General features: G+C 42.0%; 3 protein-coding genes across 6 annotated transcripts in view; all 3 read left to right on the forward strand.

Moving 5' to 3' along the window:
- The window catches only part of LOC115010324 (RNA-binding Raly-like protein), a 40,193-nt gene extending 35,494 nt beyond the window's left edge, over positions 1-4,699 (forward strand). For both annotated transcript variants that reach the window (XM_029434897.1, XM_029434898.1), the window contains exons 7-8: positions 1,418-1,469; positions 2,489-4,699. In XM_029434897.1, coding sequence (XP_029290757.1) covers positions 1,418-1,456 — 39 coding nt within the window. In that variant the 3' untranslated portion in view covers positions 1,457-1,469; positions 2,489-4,699. The remainder of the gene's footprint in view (positions 1-1,417; positions 1,470-2,488) is intronic.
- A 1,027-nt stretch (positions 4,700-5,726) lies between these two features.
- Positions 5,727-10,492, forward strand: LOC115010021 (5-hydroxyisourate hydrolase-like). Of its 3 annotated transcripts, none has more exons than XM_029434392.1 (5): positions 5,727-5,828; positions 7,272-7,448; positions 8,125-8,260; positions 9,243-9,412; positions 9,609-10,492. In XM_029434392.1, exons 2-4 carry the CDS (start codon positions 7,315-7,317, stop codon positions 9,330-9,332), a joined length of 360 nt encoding a protein of 119 aa, XP_029290252.1. In that variant the 5' UTR covers positions 5,727-5,828; positions 7,272-7,314; the 3' UTR covers positions 9,333-9,412; positions 9,609-10,492. The 3 variants fall into 3 exon arrangements, with proteins under 3 accessions (XP_029290252.1, XP_029290254.1, XP_029290253.1); XM_029434394.1 differs by having other exon boundaries at positions 5,742-5,828; positions 7,312-7,448; XM_029434393.1 differs by having other exon boundaries at positions 5,752-5,828; positions 7,309-7,448.
- A 212-nt stretch (positions 10,493-10,704) lies between these two features.
- Positions 10,705-24,192, forward strand: afg3l1 (AFG3-like AAA ATPase 1). The gene is given in 17 exon segments (XM_029432943.1): positions 10,705-10,959; positions 12,038-12,122; positions 12,612-12,703; positions 12,907-13,056; positions 13,137-13,208; positions 17,346-17,470; positions 18,427-18,697; positions 18,793-18,930; positions 19,268-19,393; positions 19,395-19,422; positions 19,500-19,607; positions 19,694-19,819; positions 20,433-20,543; positions 20,670-20,785; positions 21,431-21,631; positions 21,845-22,039; positions 22,893-24,192. Coding segments are annotated over 17 exon segments (2,304 nt in total). The 5' UTR covers positions 10,705-10,827; the 3' UTR covers positions 23,121-24,192.
- Positions 24,193-25,000: the final 808 nt, after the last annotated feature.

Below are 25,000 nucleotides of genomic sequence, written 5' to 3' on the forward strand. Positions count from 1 at the left end.
GTGATGTAACGCTGCCATCTTGTGGATGATCTGTTATTAACAACAATAAGTCAGTTCAACAGAAGACTGAAGCATCAAGAGTCAGACACATGAAGTTCATTGACATGTTTTTATTTGATTAGAAATATATTTTTAAAATCTTTGTTTCTTGTCGCTGAAAACTGAAAAAGCATCAAAGCTTTTAGTGAAGCAGAATAATACATTCTGGCTACATTTTTACACACAGCCAACTCACACATTCTGCTGCTGGGACATTTCATTCAAAAACTAAAGTCATGTAGTTTATGTTCCCTTCACGCAGTCGTCTGCACATAATCCCAAAAGAAATTAGAAATAAACTTTGCAGTCAAGCAAAGCTCCCGATCAGCTCACAGACCTTGACATCTTTTATGTGATGCAAGTTCATCAATTCTTCTTCAGCTACAAGGTGGAATGAAACAATGTTGAGAGCCAGAATTAGGAATGACTAAAACGTTAAAATAAATATATATATATGTGTATATATATATATATATATATATATATATATATATATATATATATATATATATATATATATATATATAAAAGGACAAATGAGTGTTATTATGATTGATGGTAATCCAAAATAGACTTTCATCTTCAAAGTGAATTCTGTCATGATTTGATTTTCACAAACAGTAAAAGTCTTAACACTGCCTGCAGCGCCCCAAAGACAATTTGCATAATGTGTGTAATGTGTTTACTGTCTTTTTATTCAGCACCTCTAAAGCAGATCGGCCGCTGTGCTTTTACTGTTTCCGTTTCTTTACAAGGAAACTTAATGATATAGAATTAGCCTGCAGTGTTACCTGCCTGCCTGACGGAGCGACGCTGCCTCCTTCAGCCGAGCGGAGGCAGAAAACAGACCGGCCTCTAATCAGCTGCTTTGTTCATCCGACAGGAAGAAGCTGAGTGTGTGTGAAGAAGAGAGTGTGTGTTAGTAATTACCATATGGTGTGTGTGTGTGTGTGTGTGTGTGTGTGTGTGTGTGTGTGTGTGTGTGTGTGTGTGTGTAAACAGGAAATATTTTGTTCTTTTGTGGACTGTGTGTGTGTTACAGCCGGTGAAGATGAGGCTGCAGTGATGATGATGATAAGGAAGAGAAAGAGGAAGGCTGTGTTCATGAAGGTTAACTGCAGTGTGTTTTAACCTTAACAAGCGTTACCTATGCTAATAATAAACAATCAGCAACATACCTCCATATTTAAGTGGATTCATCATTCATCACACCTGGATACGAGCAGGTTTGGATGTTTAAGAAAGTTTGCTGCATCTGCATCTCCTATTTTTTCTCAGAAAACAGAAAATGAAGGAACTGTATGAGAGGAACTTAAGAGAACACATTGCTGCACGAGGCTTAATGTTTCGTTTAGAGCTTCTTCTTCTGTGTTCCCAGATAAAGCAGCTTCAGTCTGATCTGGAGGACGATCTGTGATACTGCAGCTCAGGTATGAACTCTCACACGGAGACACTTTAAAGAACATTAAAGGATGAGGCTGCTGTTGTATTCTATAGTTTTCATATTGTCAACAAATGCCATTAAAAGACCAAAGCCAACAATGTGTCGGTCCGTCATCCGTTCTTCTGTAGCACAACCCTGAGGTTGATATTCTGGGTTAAGACTTAAATACTATATTGATATAGTGATCCTCTAACTGTTCATCTTGTGCCATCAGGTTCAACATGTAACATGTCCACTACTTTGTTTAAAGACCAAATACCTGCAGAACTAATGACTTACGCATTAGCCTCAATTGTACTTTGTGTTTAGTGCTTATTAGCTTGATAAATGCTTAGATGTTGAACATGGTAAACATCACCTCGCAAACGTTAGCATGCTGATGTTAGCATTTAGCTCAAAGCCCTTCTGTGTGTAAGTAAAGCTTCACAGAGCTGCTAGCATGGGTTGGTCTCTGTAGTTTTTATTCAACTTCACTCAAACAGGAGTAAACTGGCCATTTGTTGGGGACTATTTTCAGTGGCGTATTAATCTATTTATTATATATATATATTTGGTGCTCTAGTGAGTATTCGTGGCAGCAGGACAGTGTATTTTGAGATTAAGTCGAAAAAAACGGTTTGTATTCTTCGTCACATATTGGGAATCTAAAAGGTTCTCGCTAGAAAACACGTTAAAACTTATAAAACTGACATATTAACAGCTTTTAGCTTGGCTCAAAATCTCATATGACGGCTGGTCTCAAGGCACACAAACGCAATGCATTGTGGCGAGTATGTGCAGTAAACTCATGCCGCATACTTGCCAATGTAGTATACATCCGGGCATTTCTCGCGTACACAAAATCCACATACTAAGCAGTGTGAATGCACTGCATACTAAATGTTACGTCATTCTTAGCATCAACAGTATCTTAGTATGCAATTTCGAACACAGCCCAAGTCTTTGTTTGTGTCCTGGAGATACAAAGACATCTCGTTTCAGACACCTCTCCGTTTCTCTTTCCAGAGCCTTCCATAAACAGAAGCTGGGTTTGGTAACAGTTGGGATGGAAGATGCTCCAAGGAGGCGTTGGCAACATGAATTGCATTGGACTGACTCTCCTCCACCACAAATCTGTCGCTTATCTGTTTGTCACTGTCAGTTTGATTTTTATTCTGCTGTACCATCTCCAGTTCTGCTTTACAGTCCACAATGACGACAAAAGCCCCAAAGTATCCCTGGTACATCACTGTCTCTGGTGCCCAAGCTAACATATCACGTGGGACAATATAGCTGAGTGATGTTATACAACTGTAGTGTAAAATAGTGCACCTACCAAAAAAAAGCATATAATTCATGAGCTATGGCAGATTTTTTGTTATTTTTAGTTCTTTTATTTGAGCTCTTATTACCTTGCTCCACTGTTGGACTACTCTCTGATTAATATTAATACAATCAGTGTGGCAGCAGCTGGCAGCTCCTTATCACACAGTTTATTTTCATCATGTGTATTATAATAATTATGTGTAAACAGATGTGTACAGGCACTGTGGTTCTGTATTAAAGGTTCAGTGAGCACAGTTTTATGACTCTGGGCGAATTACATTTGGAAAATCAGTGTTAAGTGATAAACAGAGTGACAATTTCCTGAAATGAAGATGAACTCTTATTAAAAAACTACATGTAGCGCATATAAATGGAAAGATAGGAGGATGGAGTAAAGCTGTCAGTAGCCATTGCTTCAGGTTAGAAATCGAGTAAAACTGTTTACTTTAGCTGTGAAATGAACAGTTTGGTTGAGGTCAGATGCTAAAACAGTTTGGTACAGGGTTTATTGATTTAGTTCAACAACAACTTGACAGGCAAAAAAGTTTGATTAACTGATCAGTTTAGCAGAGGAATCGTTTGGTTCAGTTTAAGGTTAAGGTTAGCTAACAGGTCAGTTTAGCAGAGAAAATGGTTTTATTAAGGTTAGCTAATGGGTCAGATTAGTGGAGAAAACATTTGATTTAGGTTAGCTAACCGGTCAGTTTAAAAAAAAAGAAATGTGTTTCGTTAAGGTTAGTTTTTGGTCCAGTTCAGCAACTAAAACAGTTCGTAGGCTACTACATATACATGTAAGCTAACGGAACCGTCTACCAGCAATGGTTGGTTAGCTAACAGTTCAGTGGCTAAAACAGTTCGTAGCCTACTTCATACACATTACATGTAGGCCTAGGCTAAGCTAACGGAACAGTCTACTAGCAACGGTTGGTTAGCTAACAGTTCAGTGGATAAAACAGTACATAGGCCTACTACATGTAAGCTAACGGAACCGTCTACCAGCAATGGTTGGTTAGCTAACAGTTCAGTGGCTAAAACAGTTCGTAGCCTACTTCATACACATTACATGTAGGCCTAGGCTAAGCTAACGGAACCGTCTACCAGCAACGGTTGGTTAGCTAACAGATCAGTTTAACAGGATCAGTCTGGCAGGTAAAACATGTTTTTGTTCAGTTTAGCAGCTAAAACAACTTGATCAAGGTTAACATTTCAGTCATCGTTAAATCAAAGAACTCCCAGAAGAGGTTGAGAGAGGACATTAGAGGTAAGTTTTCCTAGGTCATTAAGCCATGTCTTGATAACAATACCCAAATCTGTGGTACCTTCATGGCATGAAAACCATCTGTTTACTGTGTAGCTTTCCTGAGTCTAACTACGGCATTGTTTTTGGGTTTGCATTAACTGGAATGTTGGACTATACTATTTGTTTGGTTTTGTTTTGCACATTTGGCTATAGAAACCATAGTGTTTGATTTTCCTATAAATCCATTGAACTTGTGTTATCTTGACAACTATAGGTGAAATTGACACGACATTTGTTATGAATATTCATGTTCCCCAGAGGATGCAAGTGAATGTTGTTGATGTCCGACACCTATTTGTGTGTTTACACCACAATGTACAGTTTTTAGTCGTACCGTCTCCGTCATATTTGACATTTTATGACATCATGTTTGTTTCACCAGATTTTGGGTGACTGCTTTTATGGAGAGCAAAGCTGTTGACAAGTCAAACACATACAGATGTTTCATCTCACATGTTTACCCAGCTGGAGAATATGGACAACTGTGACTGTAAATATGTTTAAAGCTTTCACGTAAACGTTTGTCGGTTTAAAAAAAAAAGAAGACACCGGAAAGATATTTCTGTGTACATTAGTGGCTCTTTATACTAAAACAAGACTTCAGACTTTTAGAAAATGTTGCTAAAAAGGTTTTAATAAGTAATCCTGTAACTGCAAGTACAGAATCATTTTGGAAACTTAATTTAGCTTCATTGTAGTTTCTGCTTTTGGTGCTTTTGTGTCCTCAGTGCTAAATGTAATCTGTTTCACTGTGAGTGTAGTAAAGGTATTTTTCACAAAATGTGTGGTTGGAGCTTTGTGTGTGTAATAATGATGCTGTATTTAAGTGTCTGTCTGTCCAGTCGTCTGCTCACTACTTCACAAACACATGAATCTTCGTTAAAACGTTACTATTTAAAAAGTCTTGCACATAAACGTTAGTCGCACGGACGAGTAGCGTGCCTGTGCATGCGTGAGACTGTTTACATGGCGTACAACTGGATTATGAGACTTTGGAGTATAGAATGTAGTTTTCTGTTGACCCCCGTTTACTTCAATTGATCAAGACTTTTCTACGTTTTTGAATTCTCGGTGTCCTGGACACACGTGACAAAAACACATTTTGTCACACTGAGACACTTTGGTATCTATCACTCTTCAATCAGAAATAGTTCAATCGCTTTAAGAACAAACTCACACATTCAGACTGTCTCAGGATCGACATATCTTAAATATATGAGATAATATAGAGAAATAAATAAGACTTAAAACACATAAAGGCTGTTTCCATGAGTGAAACATATTTATAAAATCTGTTCTGTGATTTAGATCCGCTCCAAGAGTTCCTGCTTGACCCGTGCTGCACCCTTCCACCAAGTTTCATGAAAGTCCGGCCGATAGTTGTTCCGTAATCCTGCAGACAAACAAAAAATCAATCTGAAAATAGGCTAATGATGCTACAATACAAAGTAAAATCATAAAACATCACTATAATTAAAGAACAGTAACTTTCCATTCAGGTTGTATATAAATGATATCGTCAGGGTTATAATTAAATCATGTTTAATCACAACTCTGCATCACATGTTGTTGACTGAAGGGAAGCTGCACTCAGCTATAGTGTTATTGATTCATTAGAGGCAGGACGACCTTCGACACCAGGTCTGTTTGTGCAGTGCATGCTGGGTAAGCCAGAGCAGGGATGATACAACTTGTTGGATGAGTTGAACTGACTGAACTTGCAGCAGAGCTCACACAGAGGTAAGGCTTCTCTTACAAACTCACTGAGACACAAATGTTTGGGTTTTTAAACTTCTGCATTTTAACTTACTCTTCTTTTTTCATACTTATGTTTCGTACTTTTTAATCGACACGTTGCGTGTTGCGCTCGTGTTCCTCCACAAAGACAAGCTCAGCGTGTCTCAGTCTCCGGGTTGGACCAAACCCTGGTGGGACCCCTCTCTTGTGGTCTCTTGATTTGCATAGAATGTCGTAAAATTGTTTTAATATAAAATATCTATGGCGCCTCTATTCTTTGAAACTAAAAGATACCAAAATGCCAGACTCACATTCACACGACATCTTGACTCTCTGATTGGAGGAGATCGTGAGATTTTGTGGGATTTTGAGAGTCAAAGGTCAAAGTTTAGTTTGTGCTCCACCTTTGAGTGTTTAACAAAATGCTTGAAATAGATAAACAGATAAAATAGATCGATGAGGCAAAAATCTTCAATCCCAATATAAGTAATTGCATATTTCAAAACGATGTGTATATATATATATCAGGACAGCACCAAGGATTATTTTTATCCTCGATTAATCTCCTGATCATTTTCCAGATTATTTAATTCATAGTTTGATGTATAACTTGGTGTAAATATTTTTAAATGCCTTTAAATATCTTGTTTTCTCCGTCCAAAACACAAATAAATTCACTTTTATATTATATAAAAACATTGAAAAGTAGGAAATATCCACATTTGAAAGGCTGAAAACAGCATTTTCTGCCATTTGTTTATTAAAAATGACAATTTCTATAGATTATAAAAATAGATGCAGATTATTTTTTGATCCACCAATCAATTAGTCTCCTAATCGTTGCAGTAAATAATAAATAAACAGTGTATATGCAATAACCACATGGTAAAGCGTTTTACGTGGATTATATACCTGACAAATGAAAAGTATTTTCTCATTAAGTGAAAGTGTTGAAAGAGAAAATGAATAAATATATCCAGTTACACGCTACAGAGTAATCAGATTAAGACAAAAGTTTGAGTTTAACTGAGTTTCTATTTGTGCTTTTTATCATTGATTAAGAAATGTAATGTGTATCACGATATCTCGATTTATAATTTCATCACATATAAATGATCGCCTCGTCCAAATTGAGATGCAATACATGAATTAATAAAAGGTTCCTTAAAGTATCAACACAACATTATAGACGTAACATGATATCAATATATATAATTCCCAACATACAACTCGGGGAGTCGTCGTTCTGACTTTAGCTCACGTTAAATTTTGGGAGCTCATTTTTTCGATCATTTCTACACAACATGAATGCAACATTAATATTGTTAATTAAAGTTGTTATAATTGACCTGCCATGGGGACAGATGACATGATGTTGTTTCATATTAAATAGTTTATTAGTCCTCAAGTAGAATTAAAGAGACAATCACATGAATGTCCCTGAAGCTCCTTCAGGTAAAGGTGAGTTCTCCTCACCTGTCAGCAGAAGATGGCGGCAGCAGAGTCCAGCCCTCTCACCACTCACGTGCTGAACACCGGCGACGGCGTCCCGGCCGCCCGGATGGCCCTCAGTCTGCACCGGCTCGACTCACAGCTCATGATCTGGAACATGCTGAGTGTCGGGTAGGACAAAGAACACCCGGGTTTAATACAAAAGACTTTTAAGAATTATTACTTTAAACATAAAAAGTGACTTTGTATTTCCAGAAAGAGCTTTTGGAGGATTTTCATATTCACTTCAATTAAAAAGATTTAAAAATAACAATTTGGCTACAGCTGATATATTTCGATATACTTAAATCACTTTATTCACATTTGAGACAGACATTCAAGCAACATAACATCTTATTATGTAATTGTTAGAAATATGTTTTTATGTAGAAAATAATTAAGTAAATGTTACTGTTGGCACTGCAGGTCAAACAACTGACAGATATAAAAGCTTTTTATGCAAAAATAAATAAATAAATAAGTTGTTAAATCTAAATATTACATTTTTATCCAAATGTTAAATATAAATATTTACAAATAAAATGCTATTTGCATTATTTTCTAAACATTTAGACTTATATTTAATATTTCAATTTAGATTTAGATGTAACATTAAACATATTTTCTTTTTCTTTACATATAAACATGTTTTAAATGTGAGAAACGTCCGCTAAATATTCAAAATATATCAGCTAGAAAGTTGTAACTGAATTTTTGTGATCAATCTTGTGGAGAAGATAAAGAATTAAAAGAATAAAGATGTGTTAAAGCAAGTGGAGAGTCCTTCTGAGCAGTTTAATGGTTTCAGGACAACGAATAAAGATGGCCGCTGCGCAGGACTCGTCAGCGGAGGAGCGCTCAGCCCCGGGATGTACAAGCTGCGCTTTGAGACGGGTTCATACTGGGAGAGTCTGGGTCAGACCTCCTTCTACCCGTATGTAGAGGTGAGCTCCACCTGTAACACATGCTTTAAATAACGGATGTTGTACCTGGACACCTGGTAATTAGTTTGTAGTCCAACAAAACTCATATCATTTCATTTGTAGTCCAACAAAACTCATATCATTTCATTTGTAGTCCAACAAAACTCATATCATTTCATTTGTAGTCCAACAAAACTCATATCATTTCATTTGTAGTCCAACAAAACTCATATCATTTCATTTGTAGTCCAACAAAACTCATATCATTTCATTTGTAGTCCAACAAAACTCATATCATTTCATTTGTAGTCCTTATCTTAAAAATGAACACTTATTGTTAGCGTTGCAAGTAAAATCTGGGAAATCTTTACTAAAAGTCAACAGATAATTAATGAACTGCATATTATTTATAAAATACACCACTGCTGGATTATGTTCTGAGTAAAACATTCAGATTCAAGTTTGTTCAGAGTTTAGTTTTTGTTTTAAATGAATTAATAAAAGAATAGTTGCTTAAAGGAATTAACTTTTTATAGTGACACGTTTTTATTGTTATTTTTAAACGTATAAGTTGTGAATTATTGCAGACGCATCCTATGAAAAGACTTTTTGTTGCTACTGAAGATAAGGATACACGTAAATGGCTCACAAATATAAAGTTTGTAATATAATTTACAATAATATGCAGATGACACCTTTGTGTTCAGAACTGTAAACCTCACAGGTCAAACGTTCGGACATCTCACCCGAAGAAATGAACCTTTGTCTTATTAAAACATTTCTTTGTGGACCTTTAAGGTTTGTGTTTCGACAGCAGTCATGTGCATCCGTGTCAGTTTGATCACATCGTCGTGATAAATAACCCGAGTTATTGTGACACCACGGAAAACACAGAGAGAAAATAATCATTTATTACACAGAAAATCCTTTGAGTCGTAATAAAACGTTGTAGGTATTAGTAAGTATTTATTGTGTGTGTGTGTGTGTGTGTGTGTGTTTCCAGGTTGTGTTTACCATCAGTGCCCAGGAGCAGAGCTTCCACCTCCCTCTGCTGATGACTCGGTTCTCCTACAGCACCTACAGAGGAAGCTGAGAGCAGCTGCACGCTCTGCAGCAGCACAAGGAGACGAGAGGACGTCTCATGGTTTGGATTTATCCAATCTTCAAAAAAATGTACAAATGTATTACATTTGACTGCTTTAAATATTCGATTACAGAATACAATCTGTATATATATATATATATATATATATATATATATATCATTACATCATCATCGCTAATGTAGCTGCAGACTTGGTGCATAAACAATATTTAAGACTTAAGTTACTTATTAAGGATTTAAGGATCATTTATTGTCATTCTGCAGCACAATGAAATCCAGTGGATCAAGAAAAACAAGATGGAACAGAAGTGCATTCCTGTAGTGCTTTTATTTTACATCTGCATCAGGAAGAATGTAAACAGCAGCAACACAGATTCTCTGGGCAGATCATGTGACTACATATTAAATGCAACATTTACATCTCTTTGTGTGATATGTCATGTTATTACTCATAACACTGCAAACCTAGCTATTCTTTTAGGAAAAATAATTGTAATACATATCCATGTAAACCTCTGATTTATTCATTTTTCAAAGAGACTGATATTGAAAGTTTTATAGATTCGATATGAAGAGTATTTCAATTGCTATTTCTATTTCAATGTATTTTAAATGATCATTTTAAGAAGGTTTTTTTCAAGCAGAAATTACAAACATTTGCTGGATTCCACATCTTCACTGTCTTAAATGATAGTAAATTAAAAATAGACGGGTTTTGGATGTTTGATCAGAATGAATCGCCTTGAAGACCATACCATTAACTCTAAGGAATTGTGATGGATTATTTTTACTATGTTGTTGTTGTTGTTATTATGTAGGTTGAATAGATCAAATTATTAATTGATAAAATAATCAACAATAGTCTAACAGAACAAACCAAAAATAATTTCAATGTAATAAATTTGACCTCTGACATTTATTTGTTGTTCTTTATTCTTGTCTTTTATTCCTTCTCACAAACTGAAACATGTATTTTTAATATGTTATTATCTTGTTGAACTGTTATATTATGTAAAAATGTTTACATATCAGGTGGAAAACGCACAGTCATCCTATGTTTTGGTAACAGCAAAGATGCTCTGTTACGTGAGGCTGAACAAAGCACGTGAGCTCTGTCTCAGCCAATGAGAGAAGGTTTGCGGTGAGGACCCAGTGTCGGCCTTTCCGATGCCTGAATGTAATAAAGTCATCTTTAATCGAATTAAACCCGTTTCGTTTATTGATTTTGTAACATATCTTTTGATGTTATAAAGAGGCCTTTTATGACCTAAATAAATAATTATATTAATAAATATGTTTGTTTTTGGAACAATTTGCGGCAGGCATTCACAGAGAAAATCTATCGGGGCTTTAAGTTATCCTCTCGTTGACATTTCACGATCTTATTCAATAACACTTGTTGGTTCAACACGATGAAGTTCATTGTGGGAAATTAAATCAAAAGCGTTTTGGACTAAAATACCGGACACACGGCACGGGGAGGATGTCTCAGCTGCTGAGGCTTCTCTCGGCGGCAGCTCTGCCTCTGTGGCGGGCTGGAGGAGCTCGGGCTCGGCTCTCTACGGTGATCGCAGGACGGTTCTTCACTGTCGGATACCGGAGCTCCGCTGTCCTGGTACGTGAAGGTTGAGGTTTCCTGGACTAACTAAACATGTTATCTGTGACTTAATGACCCACCTTTCCTCACCACTTCGGTTGGAAGTTATTCAGATTTTAACTTTAACGTTACTTTGTGTATGTGGAGGAACGAATATCTAGCTAGCCCCACTACGTGCCAAATCCCATTGCAAAATCATTCAATTCAGAAATAGTTTGCTTAATATTTAAAAAGACACACCCTCTAAAACTTTATTCAAACCCGTATATGATTCATTATAATGTACTTTGTAATTCGGCATTAATCAGATCTAACAACCAGCAGTTATTGCAAGAAAAATAATACTTTGTGTGGAGACCAGACAGCTCGCTGCTACGCAGTTAGCAAGGCAAAGACAGGGTCATGTACAAGAACAGTTCTCCGTGAGGTTCTTCTCAGAGTAAGCTGCTTATTCTCTTACCGAGGCCGGTGTAAGTGTTTACTTAATGTTGAGAAGAATCTCAAATTGTGCCTTTTAAAAAGGATAGATTCACTTTTTATGTTCTATGTTAATACAGTAGTCACTCTCATGTACATTGAAAGCAGTACTATTTATTATGTTTGTGTCCACATGCTGCAGTCTGTTAAACATGTCGATCCAGAACCATAAGTGTATAAATCTACAGTTATAAATATAATATAAAGCCACTGAGAGAACACACAGACTGTTTATTAAGCCAGAACTATTTACACGTAAAGATTTAGGCAGAAAGCAGAGTATTACCAGGAAAGAGACATTTCAATAAGTCTGGGAAACGTTTCATTATTTACCGACTTCGATTTAATGGAATGAATGAAATAAACAAAATTGATTGACGATGAAAACAATCATTAGTTTCTGGTCCATTGTGTTGTAGCGTTAAGATTTCCTTTTGTTGGAACTGAGGAGCAAATAAATGTGAACGAGGTCGCACAGATACGTTGTAGTGCATCAATATCAATAACCGTGACCTTCAGCGTGCGTTTACCTGTTGGAGGTGGTATCAGAGAGTTGCTCTTCAGCAGACCTCTCAGGTGTGTTCGGTGTACTAACTGTGGTTCTTTGCTCTTTCTTCAGAACGTCTGTCGGACACCGACGAACGTCCTGTCCTGTTGCAGACTGCAGTCAGCGCAGCGCCGGCTGTACTCCGCTGAGCCCAAAGGTGCGAGCCGCTGTGTGGATGTTACTGTGCTCACGCAGCGCTCGTTGGGAGCAAACAGAAAAAGGAGAAGTTGTCTCCTTAGACGTTAGCAAGATTTCCACCTACAAGATCTCATCAGGCAAACACAAACCAGGCTACATGGACGAATAACGGCTGCGCCTGCACTTTGTCAAAATATGCAAAATACACTATACTAGAGAATAAAAGTGTGTGTGTGTGTGTGTGTGTGTGTGAGGACTCGTCCGTTTATTGCAATTAAATGGCAGCAGAATCCGTTTATTTTGGGTTTGTAACTTAATGGCTGAAAGAAACGTTGGTGGCATCTACATGGAGGTCAGCCTCCTCCTCCTCCTCCTCCTCCTCCTCCTCCTCCTCCTCCCCGCATAAAGATTTACTTTGCTTTGTTGTGAACGTAACTGTGCGACTGAGGCTGTAATGGAAACACTGGTTTGAGTGACAGATGTGTGATTTAACAATCGTGTGTTTCAGATGGAAAAGGAGGAGAAGAAGCAGGAGGAGGAGGGAAATCATCAGGCGGAGGGAAAAGAGGAGGAAACGACTGGTGGAGTCGAATGCAAAAGGTTTGCAGCTTCATTACGTATCCTCCTGCTGCATCAACAAATCAAAGTTTTCTTGTTTTTCTGCTTTTATTATTGATTTATTCTTAAGATTGTTTCATTCTTTGTCTTTTGATTCTGTTTCCCTCTGAGCTGCATCGTGTAGTTACAGTGTGTGAGATTCCCTCTCATGTTACCTGAGTCTCATCACCTGACTGTCTCTTCAGGGCGACGTCCCGTGGGACGAGAAGGATTTCCGTTACTTGGCGGTCACTGTGGCCGGACTCAGCTCACTGCTGCTGTATTCCTACTTCAGAGACACCGGCCGAGAGATCAGCTGGAAGGACTTCGTCCACCGCTACGTGGGCAGAGGAATAGTGAGCAGTCCAGATCAATGTGACTCCGCTGGAGCTCTGCGGCTAAAGACTCTGACGTTAGACGTGTTTCTTCTGTTCAGGTGGAACGTTTAGAGGTCGTCAACAAAGAGTTCGTCAGAGTCATCCTGGTGCCGGGAGCCAACGCTGAGGCGGTGAGACACTGATGACAGCGCAGCTTTGAATCAAACTGTTGTAGCGACGTTCAGTAGACGTGTGTTCATCTTTACAGACTGGATGTAAAACAGTTTTACATGCAGCACGTCCAATAGTTTAGGACGTGCTGCATGTGATCGTAGTTTAGGACGTGCTGCATGTGATCGTAGTTTAGGACGTGCTGCATGTGATCGTAGTTTAGGACGTGCTGCATGTGATCGTAGTTTAGGACGTGCTGCATGTGATCGTAGTTTAGGACGTGCTGCATGTGATCGTAGTTTAGGACGTGCTACATGTGATCGTAGTTTAGGACGTGCTGCATGTGATCGTAGTTTAGGACGTGCTGCATGTGATCGTAGTTTACGACGAGCTGCATGTGATCTTAGGACGTGCTGCATGTGATCGTAGTTTACGACGAGCTGCATGTGATCTTAGGACGTGCTGCATGTGATCGTAGTTTAGGACGTGCTGCATGTGATCGTAGTTTAGGACGTGCTACATGTGATCGTAGTTTAGGACGTGCTGCATGTGATCGTAGTTTAGGACGTGCTGCATGTGATCGTAGTTTACGACGTGCTGCATGTGATCGTAGTTTAGGACGTGCTGCATGTGATCGTAGTTTACGACGAGCTGCATGTGATCGTAGTTTAGGACGTGCTGCATGTGATCGTAGTTTACGACGAGCTGCATGTGATCGTAGTTTAGGACGAGCTGCATGTGATCGTAGTTTAGGACGCGCTGCATGTGATCGTAGTTTAGGACGTGCTACATGTGATCGTAGTTTAGGACGCGCTGCATGTGATCGTAGTTTAGGACGTGCTGCATGTGATCGTAGTTTAGGACGTGCTACATGTGATCGTAGTTTAGGACGCGCTGCATGTGATCGTAGTTTAGGACGCGCTACATGTGATCGTAGTTTAGGACGTGCTGCATGTGATCGTAGTTTACGACGTGCTGCATGTGATCGTAGTTTAGGACGCGCTGCATGTGATCGTAGTTTAGGACGCGCTACATGTGATCGTAGTTTAGGACGAGCTGCATGTGATCGTAGTTTAGGACGTGCCGCATGTGATCGTAGTTTAGGACGCGCTGCATGTGATCGTAGTTTAGGACGCGCTGCATGTGATCGTAGTTTAGGACGTGCTGCATGTGATCGTAGTTTACGACGAGCTGCATGTGATCTTAGGACGTGCTGCATATGATCGTAGTTTAGGACGTGCTGCATGTGATCGTAGTTTACGACGAGCTGCATGTGATCGTAGTTTAGGACGTGCTGCATGTGATCGTAGTTTAGGACGTGCTGCATGTGATCGTAGTTTACGACGAGCTGCATGTGATCTTAGGACGCGCTGCATGTGATCGTAGTTTAGGACGTGCTGCATGTGATCGTAGTTTAGGACGTGCTACATGTGATCGTAGTTTAGGACGTGCTACATGTGATCGTAGTTTAGGACGTGCTGCATGTGATCGTAGTTTACGACGTGCTGCATGTGATCGTAGTTTAGGACGTGCTGCATGTGATCGTAGTTTACGACGAGCTGCATGTGATCGTAGTTTAGGACGTGCTGCATGTGATCGTAGTTTACGACGAGCTGCATGTGATCGTAGTTTAGGACGTGCTGCATGTGATCGTAGTTTACGACGAGCTGCATGTGATCATAGTTTAGGACGTGCTGCATGTGATCGTAGTTTAGGATGTGTTTAGGACGAGCTGCATGTGATCGTAGTTTAGGACGCGCTGCATGTGATCGTAGTTTAGGACGTGCTACATGTGATCGTAGTTTAGGACGCGCTGCATGTGATCGTAGTTTAGGACGTGCTGCATGTGATCGTAGTTTAGGACGTGCTACATGTGATCGTAGTTTAGGACGCGCTGCATGTGATCGTAGTTTAGGACGTGCCGCATGTGATCGTAGTTTAGGACGCGCTGCATGTGATCGTAGTTTAGGACGTGCTGCATGTGATCGTAGTTTAGGACGTGCTACATGTGATCGTAGTTTAGGACGCGCTACATGTGATCGTAGTTTAGGACGTGCCGCATGTGATCGTAGTTTAGGACGCGCTGCATGTGATCGTAGTTTAGGACGAGCTGCATGTGATCGTAGTTTAGGACGTGCCGCATGTGATCGTAGTTTAGGACGCGCTGCATGTGATCGTAGTTTAGGACGTGCTACATGTGATCGTAGTTTAGGACGCGCTGCATGTGATCGTAGTTTAGGACGCGCTACATGTGATCGTAGTTTAGGACGTGCTACATGTGATCGTAGTTTAGGACGCGCTGCATGTGATCGTAGTTTAGGACGCGCTGCATGTGATCGTAGTTTAGGACGTGCTACATGTGATCGTAGTTTAGGACGCGCTGCATGTGATCGTAGTTTAGGACGCGCTGCATGTGATCGTAGTTTAGGACGTGCTACATGTGATCGTAGTTTAGGACGCGCTGCATGTGATCGTAGTTTAGGACGTGCTGCATGTGATCGTAGTTTACGACGAGCTGCATGTGATCTTAGGACGTGCTGCATATGATCGTAGTTTAGGACGTGCTGCATGTGATCGTAGTTTACGACGAGCTGCATGTGATCGTAGTTTAGGACGTGCTGCATGTGATCGTAGTTTAGGACGTGCTGCATGTGATCGTAGTTTACGACGAGCTGCATGTGATCTTAGGACGCGCTGCATGTGATCGTAGTTTAGGACGTGCTGCATGTGATCGTAGTTTAGGACGTGCTACATGTGATCGTAGTTTAGGACGTGCTACATGTGATCGTAGTTTAGGACGTGCTGCATGTGATCGTAGTTTACGACGTGCTGCATGTGATCGTAGTTTAGGACGTGCTGCATGTGATCGTAGTTTACGACGAGCTGCATGTGATCGTAGTTTAGGACGTGCTGCATGTGATCGTAGTTTACGACGAGCTGCATGTGATCGTAGTTTAGGACGTGCTGCATGTGATCGTAGTTTACGACGAGCTGCATGTGATCATAGTTTAGGACGTGCTGCATGTGATCGTAGTTTAGGATGTGTTTAGGACGAGCTGCATGTGATCGTAGTTTAGGACGCGCTGCATGTGATCGTAGTTTAGGACGTGCTACATGTGATCGTAGTTTAGGACGCGCTGCATGTGATCGTAGTTTAGGACGTGCTGCATGTGATCGTAGTTTAGGACGTGCTACATGTGATCGTAGTTTAGGACGCGCTGCATGTGATCGTAGTTTAGGACGTGCCGCATGTGATCGTAGTTTAGGACGCGCTGCATGTGATCGTAGTTTAGGACGTGCTGCATGTGATCGTAGTTTAGGACGTGCTACATGTGATCGTAGTTTAGGACGCGCTACATGTGATCGTAGTTTAGGACGTGCCGCATGTGATCGTAGTTTAGGACGCGCTGCATGTGATCGTAGTTTAGGACGAGCTGCATGTGATCGTAGTTTAGGACGTGCCGCATGTGATCGTAGTTTAGGACGCGCTGCATGTGATCGTAGTTTAGGACGTGCTACATGTGATCGTAGTTTAGGACGCGCTGCATGTGATCGTAGTTTAGGACGCGCTACATGTGATCGTAGTTTAGGACGTGCTACATGTGATCGTAGTTTAGGACGCGCTGCATGTGATCGTAGTTTAGGACGCGCTGCATGTGATCGTAGTTTAGGACGTGCTACATGTGATCGTAGTTTAGGACGCGCTGCATGTGATCGTAGTTTAGGACGCGCTGCATGTGATCGTAGTTTAGGACGTGCTACATGTGATCGTAGTTTAGGACGCGCTGCATGTGATCGTAGTTTAGGACGTGCTGCATGTGATCGTAGTTTAGGACGTGCTACATGTGATCGTAGTTTAGGACGTGCTACATGTGATCGTAGTTTAGGACGCGCTGCATGTGATCGTAGTTTAGGATGTGTTTAGGACGAGCTGCATGTGATCGTAGTTTAGGACGTGCTACATGTGATCGTAGTTTAGGACGCGCTGCATGTGATCGTAGTTTAGGACGTGCTACATGTGATCGTAGTTTAGGACGCGCTGCATGTGATCGTAGTTTAGGACGCGCTACATGTGATCGTAGTTTAGGACGCGCTGCATGTGATCGTAGTTTCTCTTTTCTCTTGTAAAACACAATGAAACCTTCTGTGACCTGCAGAGCAACATCTGGTTCAACATCGGCAGCGTGGACTTGTTTGAGAGGAACCTGGAGGCGGCGCACACGGAGCTCGGCCTGGAGCTGTCGAGCCGACCCGGCGTCATCTACAGCAGCGAGTGGGACGGGTGAGTGTAGCACGAACACCTGCTCGCGCTCTCCCAGTCGTGCCGAAGCTTCATTCTTAACGTAGACGTTTGAATGCTGCGTCTCTCTCTCTTCATGTGTGTTTAGTTTAAAGTCTGTATTTCTGCAGTTTGTAGATCAGGATGAGGCGACATTATTATAGTTAGTGTTATAAACTGAAATCTGCAGGAGAGCTAGCTAACGTTAGCTGTTAGCAGTTAGCAGCCGGTGGAGCGAGGGTCCTGAGAGTTGCACTGTGGTGAGTTCAGGCTCCGTTCAGTAAAAATGAGTATTTGGCGAAGGTCCATTATAACGTCACAGGATGTTTTCTGATGAAGTTTTTGGTGAGAAAGTTGAATTAATAGTTTCTACAGCAATATAAATAAATTGTCTGTAAACTGTAATAAAGGAGTTGAAGTGCATCGGATTTATTACATTACATTACAGATCATTCAGCAGACGCTCTTATCCAGAGACTTACAGTGCACTAAGTACACCCTGGAGCAGCTCAGGGTTAAGTGCCTTGCTCAGGGGTACAATGGTGGCAGCCTGGTGTTGAACTCCCGACCTTCTAGTGTTTTGTTTGGAAGGCGTACCACCAGGCCATCACTACCCGGCCCGATTTAGTATCGAGAATTGTGTGTACGCCGGCTGCGTAGGATCGTTTCCAACTCCAGAAGTCAACGAGCTTTAATCCAGATTTGTTGGCGTTAATCTTTCAAAAACCTTTTGACTGCGGTCAACAAACTGCACACAAAGAGACGCACTGACGCTTAATGTTCATTAAAGGAGCGACACAAACATGAACATCAAACATGAACATCAAACATCAGCTGCATCCTTAAGATTTCAGTGGAGTTGAGAGTTCATCAGGCTGGAGTTATTCTTTTATTTTTATCAGCTTCATGTTTCCAGAATTGTGTACAAACACCAACGCAGCTTCGTCTCTGCTCCACAGCTCCTTCCTGCTCAGCATGATTCCCCACATGCTGCTGATCATCGTCATGTTATATTTGATGCGGCGAGGAATAATGGGAGGAGGCGCCGGCGGTGGGAAGGGCGGGCTCTTCAGCATGAGCCAGTCCACGGCGAAGATGATGAAGGACAACATTGAAGTGAAGTTCAAGGACGTGGCCGGCTGCGAGGAGGCCAAGCTGGAGATCCTCGAGTTCGTCAACTTCCTGAAGAACCCGCAGCAGTACCAGGACCTCGGGGCCAAGATCCCCAAGGTACACACACACACACACACACACACACACACACACACACACACACACACACACACATATGATTTTGCTGTCTCGTCATGTGATATTTTTCCCAGGGGGCTGTGCTGTCCGGACCTCCTGGGACAGGGAAGACTCTGCTGGCTAAAGCCACCGCCGGAGAGGCCAACGTCCCCTTCATCTCCGTCAACGGCTCCGAGTTCCTGGAGATGTTCGTGGGCGTCGGTCCTGCCAGGGTGAGTAAAAGATATTTCAGATATTTATTGCCAAAGAGGTTCCACACGAATCATTTATAAAGTTCTGCCCAAGGATTTATTTGCAGCTCCGATCCAATGTCGTCATTTTGAGTCTTCAAGGTGCATGGAAAAGATAAAAATAATACAAGTATATTTTTATATATATATATATATATATATATTTATATTTATATTTATATTTGTCTTTCTGTCCAAATAAAAAGTAAGAAGAAAAGTGTAAAATGAACATTAACTTCAGCTTCAGGATGTTTGTCCACTCCCAGAATCGCATGTTGTCGTGAAAACAAAGCGGTTGATTGAGATTATTCCTCTTCAGGTGAGGGACATGTTCGCCATGGCGAGGAAGAACGCTCCCTGCATCCTCTTCATCGATGAGATCGACGCTGTGGGGAGGAAGAGGGGCGGCGGGAACTTCGGGGGTCAGAGTGAACAAGAGAACACCTCTGAACCAGCTGCTGGTGGAGATGGACGGTAGGCTGCACATAAGACTGCTTCTAGAGTTGTTGTAGTTGTTGTTGTTTGAGGTCCTAACTGTTTGTTGTCTGCAGGCTTCAACACGGTGAATAACGTGGTGGTGCTCGCCGGAACCAACAGACCCGACATCCTGGACCCTGCACTGATGAGACCGGGACGCTTCGACAGACAGATCTACATCGGTAGAGTCCAACGCTGACCTTGTACACTTGTGTACTTGTATACTTGTGTACTTGTACACTTGTAACACCCTAACCCTTTCTCTCAGGTCCTCCAGACATTAAGGGCCGAGCGTCCATCTTTAAAGTCCACCTGCGGCCGATCAAACTGGACCCCAACATGGACAAAGACGTCCTCGCCAGGAAGATGGCCGCCGCCACGCCGGGATTCACCGGTGTGTAACCGCTGCATCGTATATTATTATTATTACTTTCACTGAGTTCATTCTTTTCACCAACTTCTGTCCTGAAATAACTACAAATATTAATTTTCAGAATGAACTGTTTCACTGATGTTGGGAAAGACGAAATGCAACGTGTAATAATTCTGTGCACTGAATGTTCACAGCGAGAAATGTAAACTATGAGTGAAAGTGATCTCAATCTGTTCTCCAGCTGATCATAAATACATTCTGTGTTTCAATGGGAGCACTTTAGTTTACACACTTTATTCAACACTTGTTAAAGCAGCCAAAGTTTAAATCTTTCCAAAGTGTCGTTGAGTCGTTGAGTCGTTGTCGTTGTGTCGTTGTGTCGTTGTGTCGTTGTGTCGTTGTCGTTGAGTCGTTGTGTCGTTGTGTCGTTGAGTCGTTGTCGTTGTGTCGTTGTGTCGTTGTCGTTGTGTCGTTGTGTCGTTGTGTCGTTGAGTCGTTGTGTCGTTGTGTCGTTGTGTCGTTGAGTCGTTGTGTCGTTGAGTCGTTGAGTGTTGAAGGAAACTGAAGAAACCGTAAACGTTTGTTTCACTTCACAAAATCTGAAGACAGTTTTTAAAGGTTTGTGTTTCACCAGGAGCCGACATCGCCAACGTCTGCAACGAGGCGGCGCTGATCGCTGCCCGACACCTGAACATGTCCGTCAACGGCAAACACTTCGAACAGGCCATCGACCGCGTCATCGGAGGTCAGCGCCGCAGACTCACCCCCCCACCCCCCCCCCCCCTTCATATTAATACACATTAAACACGCATAGTGGTAATAAAACATCGACAGGTTGTTTCTGATCAGTTCTGGTGTTGTGTGTCTTCAGGTCTGGAGAAGAAGACGCAGGTTCTGCAGCCGACAGAGAAGAAGACGGTCGCTTTTCACGAGGCGGGGCACGCCATCGTGGGCTGGTTCCTGCAGCACGCCGACCCGCTGCTGAAGGTACGGTGGATATCTTTATCTACTAATACACAATGATACACACTGATACACACACAGATACAGACAACACACACACACACACACAGATGCACACAGACTCACTGATATGCGCGCGCACACACACACACACACACACACAAACAAACACACTGATACAGACACACACAGATATAGACACACACACACACACACACACACACACTGATACACACACACACACACACAGAGACACACAGACACACACACAAACAAACACACAGATACAGACACACTGATAGACACACACACACAGAGACACACACACACAGATACAGACACACTGATAGACACACACACACACACAGAGACACACACACACACACACAGACAGAGACACACACACAGTGTCTACGTGTTCAGGACTTTTGATTCTGTCGTGAAGATGCCGCCCAAAAACATTTATAAAACAGGATTAAAAACTGTTTGGCCAAAAAATCCAAATAACAATAAAGAAAACATTTGATAACAATCCGATAAAACATGAAGTCGTGACGGTCGAGGAAACGACAGTTCTGTCCACCAGGCAATAAACATACAGAAGATTCAAAGACGTCTTTAACCCTGAACAGCGTGTTCTTGTCTGCTAATGCAACGTTTCCTGTCCAGGTGTCGATCATCCCGCGGGGGAAGGGTCTGGGTTACGCTCAGTACCTGCCCAGAGAGCAGTACCTGTACAGCAAGGAGCAGCTGTTCGACAGGATGTGCATGATGCTGGGGGGCCGCGTGGCTGAGCACGTCTTCTTCGGCAGGATCACCACCGGAGCTCAGGACGACCTGAAGAAGGTCACGCAGTCGGCCTACGCTCAGGTAACACACACACACGCACACACAAAAAACTATATTCTCAGAGATTAAAGTGCTAAATATATGAGAAATAACTAAAATAAACAAAGTCATAATTTTTTTTTTGTAATTATAAAGTAAGAAATGTGCACGTTTTTTTACTTTAATCTGGGAAACTCTGAGTTTTGTTTGCTGTCAGGTCTCTTTGAGTGTTTTCACCGCTTGTCCTCTTCGCAGGTGGTGCAGTTTGGGATGAGCGATAAGGTGGGGCAGGTGTCCTTCGACCTGCCCCGGCAGGGGGAGATGGTCATGGAGAAGCCGTACAGCGAGGCCACGGCCGAGCTGATCGACCAGGAGGTCCGAGACCTGGTGGAGCGAGCGTACCAGAGAACGCTGGAGCTCATCAACGACAAGAAAGAGCTGGTGGAGCTGGTGAGACTCTCCGTTAGTGCACGTCTACGCGTTGCGTTAGTGCACGTCTACGTGTTGTTAGTGCACGTCTACGTGTTGTGTTAGTGCACGTCTACGTGTTGTGTTAGTGCACGTCTACGTGTTGTTAGTGCACGTCTACGTGTTGTTAGTGCACGTCTACGTGTTGTTGGTGCACGTCTACGTGTTGTTAGTGCACGTCTAATCGTTGTGTTAGTGCACGTCTAATCGTTGTGTTAGTGCACATCTACGTGGTGTTAGTGCACGTCTACGTGTTAGTGCACGTCTACGAGTTAGTGCACGTCTACGCGTTGTTAGTGAACGTCTACGTGTTAGTGCACGTCTACGCGTTGTGTTAGTGCACGTCTACGAGTTGTTAGTGCACGTCTACGAGTTGTTAGTGCACGTCTACGTGTTGTTTTTAGTGCACGTCTACGTGTTGTTAGTGCACGTCTACGTGTTGTTAGTGCACGTCTGTGTTAGTGCACGTCTACGTGTTGTTAGTGAACGTCTACGTGTTAGTGCACGTCTACGCGTTGTGTTGGTGCACGTCTACGTGTTGTTAGTGCACGTCTACGTGTTGTTAGTGCACGTCTACGTGTTGTTAGTGCACGGCGTCAGAGACCGACGAGGCTGCACTTATAATATGAGTAGAATTACATTCCAGTCAGAAGTCACGTTTTTATTTAACCAAATATTCTGCAACTGTGCAAAATGCAGTTTCCACAGAATGAATATTCTACATTTGAAGTATAAAGCTCTTCAGTAAGTCAACACTGACACACGTCCTGGAGCGTTTCTTCTTGTTTAGTGAAGTTGTACATTTAAGAACTTATTCCCCCCGGTCCTCCTGCAGGTGGGGCAACGCCTCCTGGAGAAGGAAGTCCTGGTCAAAGCGGACATGTTGGAGCTGCTGGGCCCGCGGCCGTTCGAGGAGAAGTCGACGTACGAGGACTTTGTGGACGGCACGGGGAGCTTCGAGGAGGACACGAGTCTGCCGGAGGGCCTCCGAGACTGGAACCAGGAGAGAGCAGAGCCGGCGGAGGACACGGAGCCGTCCCGGGACAAACAGCACGCCGTGTAGCGGGACGCTCGCTCACATCCGCGCTGCTGCCAAAACAACTGAATGCTGCCTCAGTTTTATAGAACCTGAGAGGGAATCATCTCCTGAAGTTAATAATGCCATCAATTCACTTTGTTTCCCTCTGGTTAATAATTCAGAACTCAACATGGATCTGATTTTCAGTTGTGGACCGAGACGCGTGGAGATATTTCAAATTTTGTTTAAAAAAAAGTCATTTACGAGCAGATGACGTCATCACAGGAACGTTCCTGAGAACACCCGGCTCAGGAACGTTCCTGAGAACACCCGGCTCTCCGGTTAGGTGTGGAGTTCATTTCATGAAGTCTGAGATCAGGAAGAATCTCCCAATCGTCTTCAAACTGACGACTGAATGAGATTTGTATTTCTTGTATCTCCTACTCCCTGACGAACGAGGCAGAAGAACATTCTGAACGTTTCTAGAGTTTTAAATATGTTGAAGTTTTGTTTCCTGAACGTTTGTGTGTTCAGCGTATGAAACAGTCGCTCGACGCTGGGATCAGACGGCTCCATGTGTGGAAACGTTAATATTAAGTTCTGATGATTTTAAAGGAACAAACATCGACTCGAAAGGTTTCGTGCTTCATGTTTCCTCAAACTGAGGAGAAACTTTTATTTAACGTTTTTAATCCTCACATTAAAGAACAATGTGTGGAGCTGGATTATAAATAACTATTATAAGTTCATTTATTTCAGCAGTTTATCTCCTAAAGTAAGAAATAAAATGTCCCGATGTAAAGTTTTGTTCTTTTGGGTTAAAATGCAGCGAATATTAAGTTTGTGATTAAAAGTTATTTCACGTTTAAACTCAGTTATTGGTTCCAGATGAAATTTAAAGACGCGTTAATGTGAAATGATGGAGTATGAATTCAGACGTGTCGCTGCAGCCACATATTTACACAAACATGTATTTAAGATTTGATTTAATAACAATTTATAATTTAAACCAAGTGTCTGTTTGAACATTTTAAAACCGAATGTTTGTCAGAGTCTCGGGATGAATAAAGTTTTGCTTTATTTTAGACTCTATAATAAACTCACAGTTTGCAAAGTATTAATTGAACTTTTCTTCACTGGAGCACAAGAGCCGAGTAACTGAGAGCAGAAGCTTCAGGACCAAGTGATTAAAGTTAGTTTTCCTCACGTGGTTCCTGCAGGCGTCCAGCAGGTGGCGCCACCTCCTTGAATGAAACATGAACTGTGTGAAGAGTTTCACCTTCTGGCTGTCAGGGAACGAAGACAGCTGAACAATAAATCTTATTTTTATCAACAAGAGTAGTTTTTAAATGTAAGAGCTGCGGTACGTCAGTGTTTCTCAAACCTGCTCAGACCAAAGAACACCTGCTCACCTGAACACCTGCTCACCTGCTCACCTGAACACCTGCTCACCTGAACACCTGCTCACCTGCTCACCTGCTCACCTGAACACCTGCTCACCTGAACACCTGACCACCTGCTCACCTGAACACCTGCTCACCTGAACACCTGCTCACCTGCTCACCTGAACACCTGCTCACCTGCTCACCTGAACACCTGCTCACCTGCTCACCTGAACACCTGCTCACCTGCTCACCTGAACACCTGAACACCTGCTCACCTGCTCACCACTCCAACAGTATATTACAAGTGACAGAAGCTTCATGTGACTGTCGCTCCTTCACACATTAAATCAACAACACAAATACAACAAGCATTCTGCGAGCATGTCGTTCATGGTCGATGTTACACATGAAACGTAGACGACATGTGTTACTGAGTGTCTGTCCGTACAGAACGTACCACAGCAACACCGTTACTACCGAGAGATACGCACAATGCAAACTGAGGGCGCCTTCGTCACGTGTTTCTTAGGTTCATCCTGA

This window comes from Cottoperca gobio, chromosome 6 (genome assembly GCF_900634415.1).
Source record: "Cottoperca gobio chromosome 6, fCotGob3.1, whole genome shotgun sequence".
Lineage (NCBI taxonomy): Eukaryota > Metazoa > Chordata > Actinopteri > Perciformes > Bovichtidae > Cottoperca > Cottoperca gobio.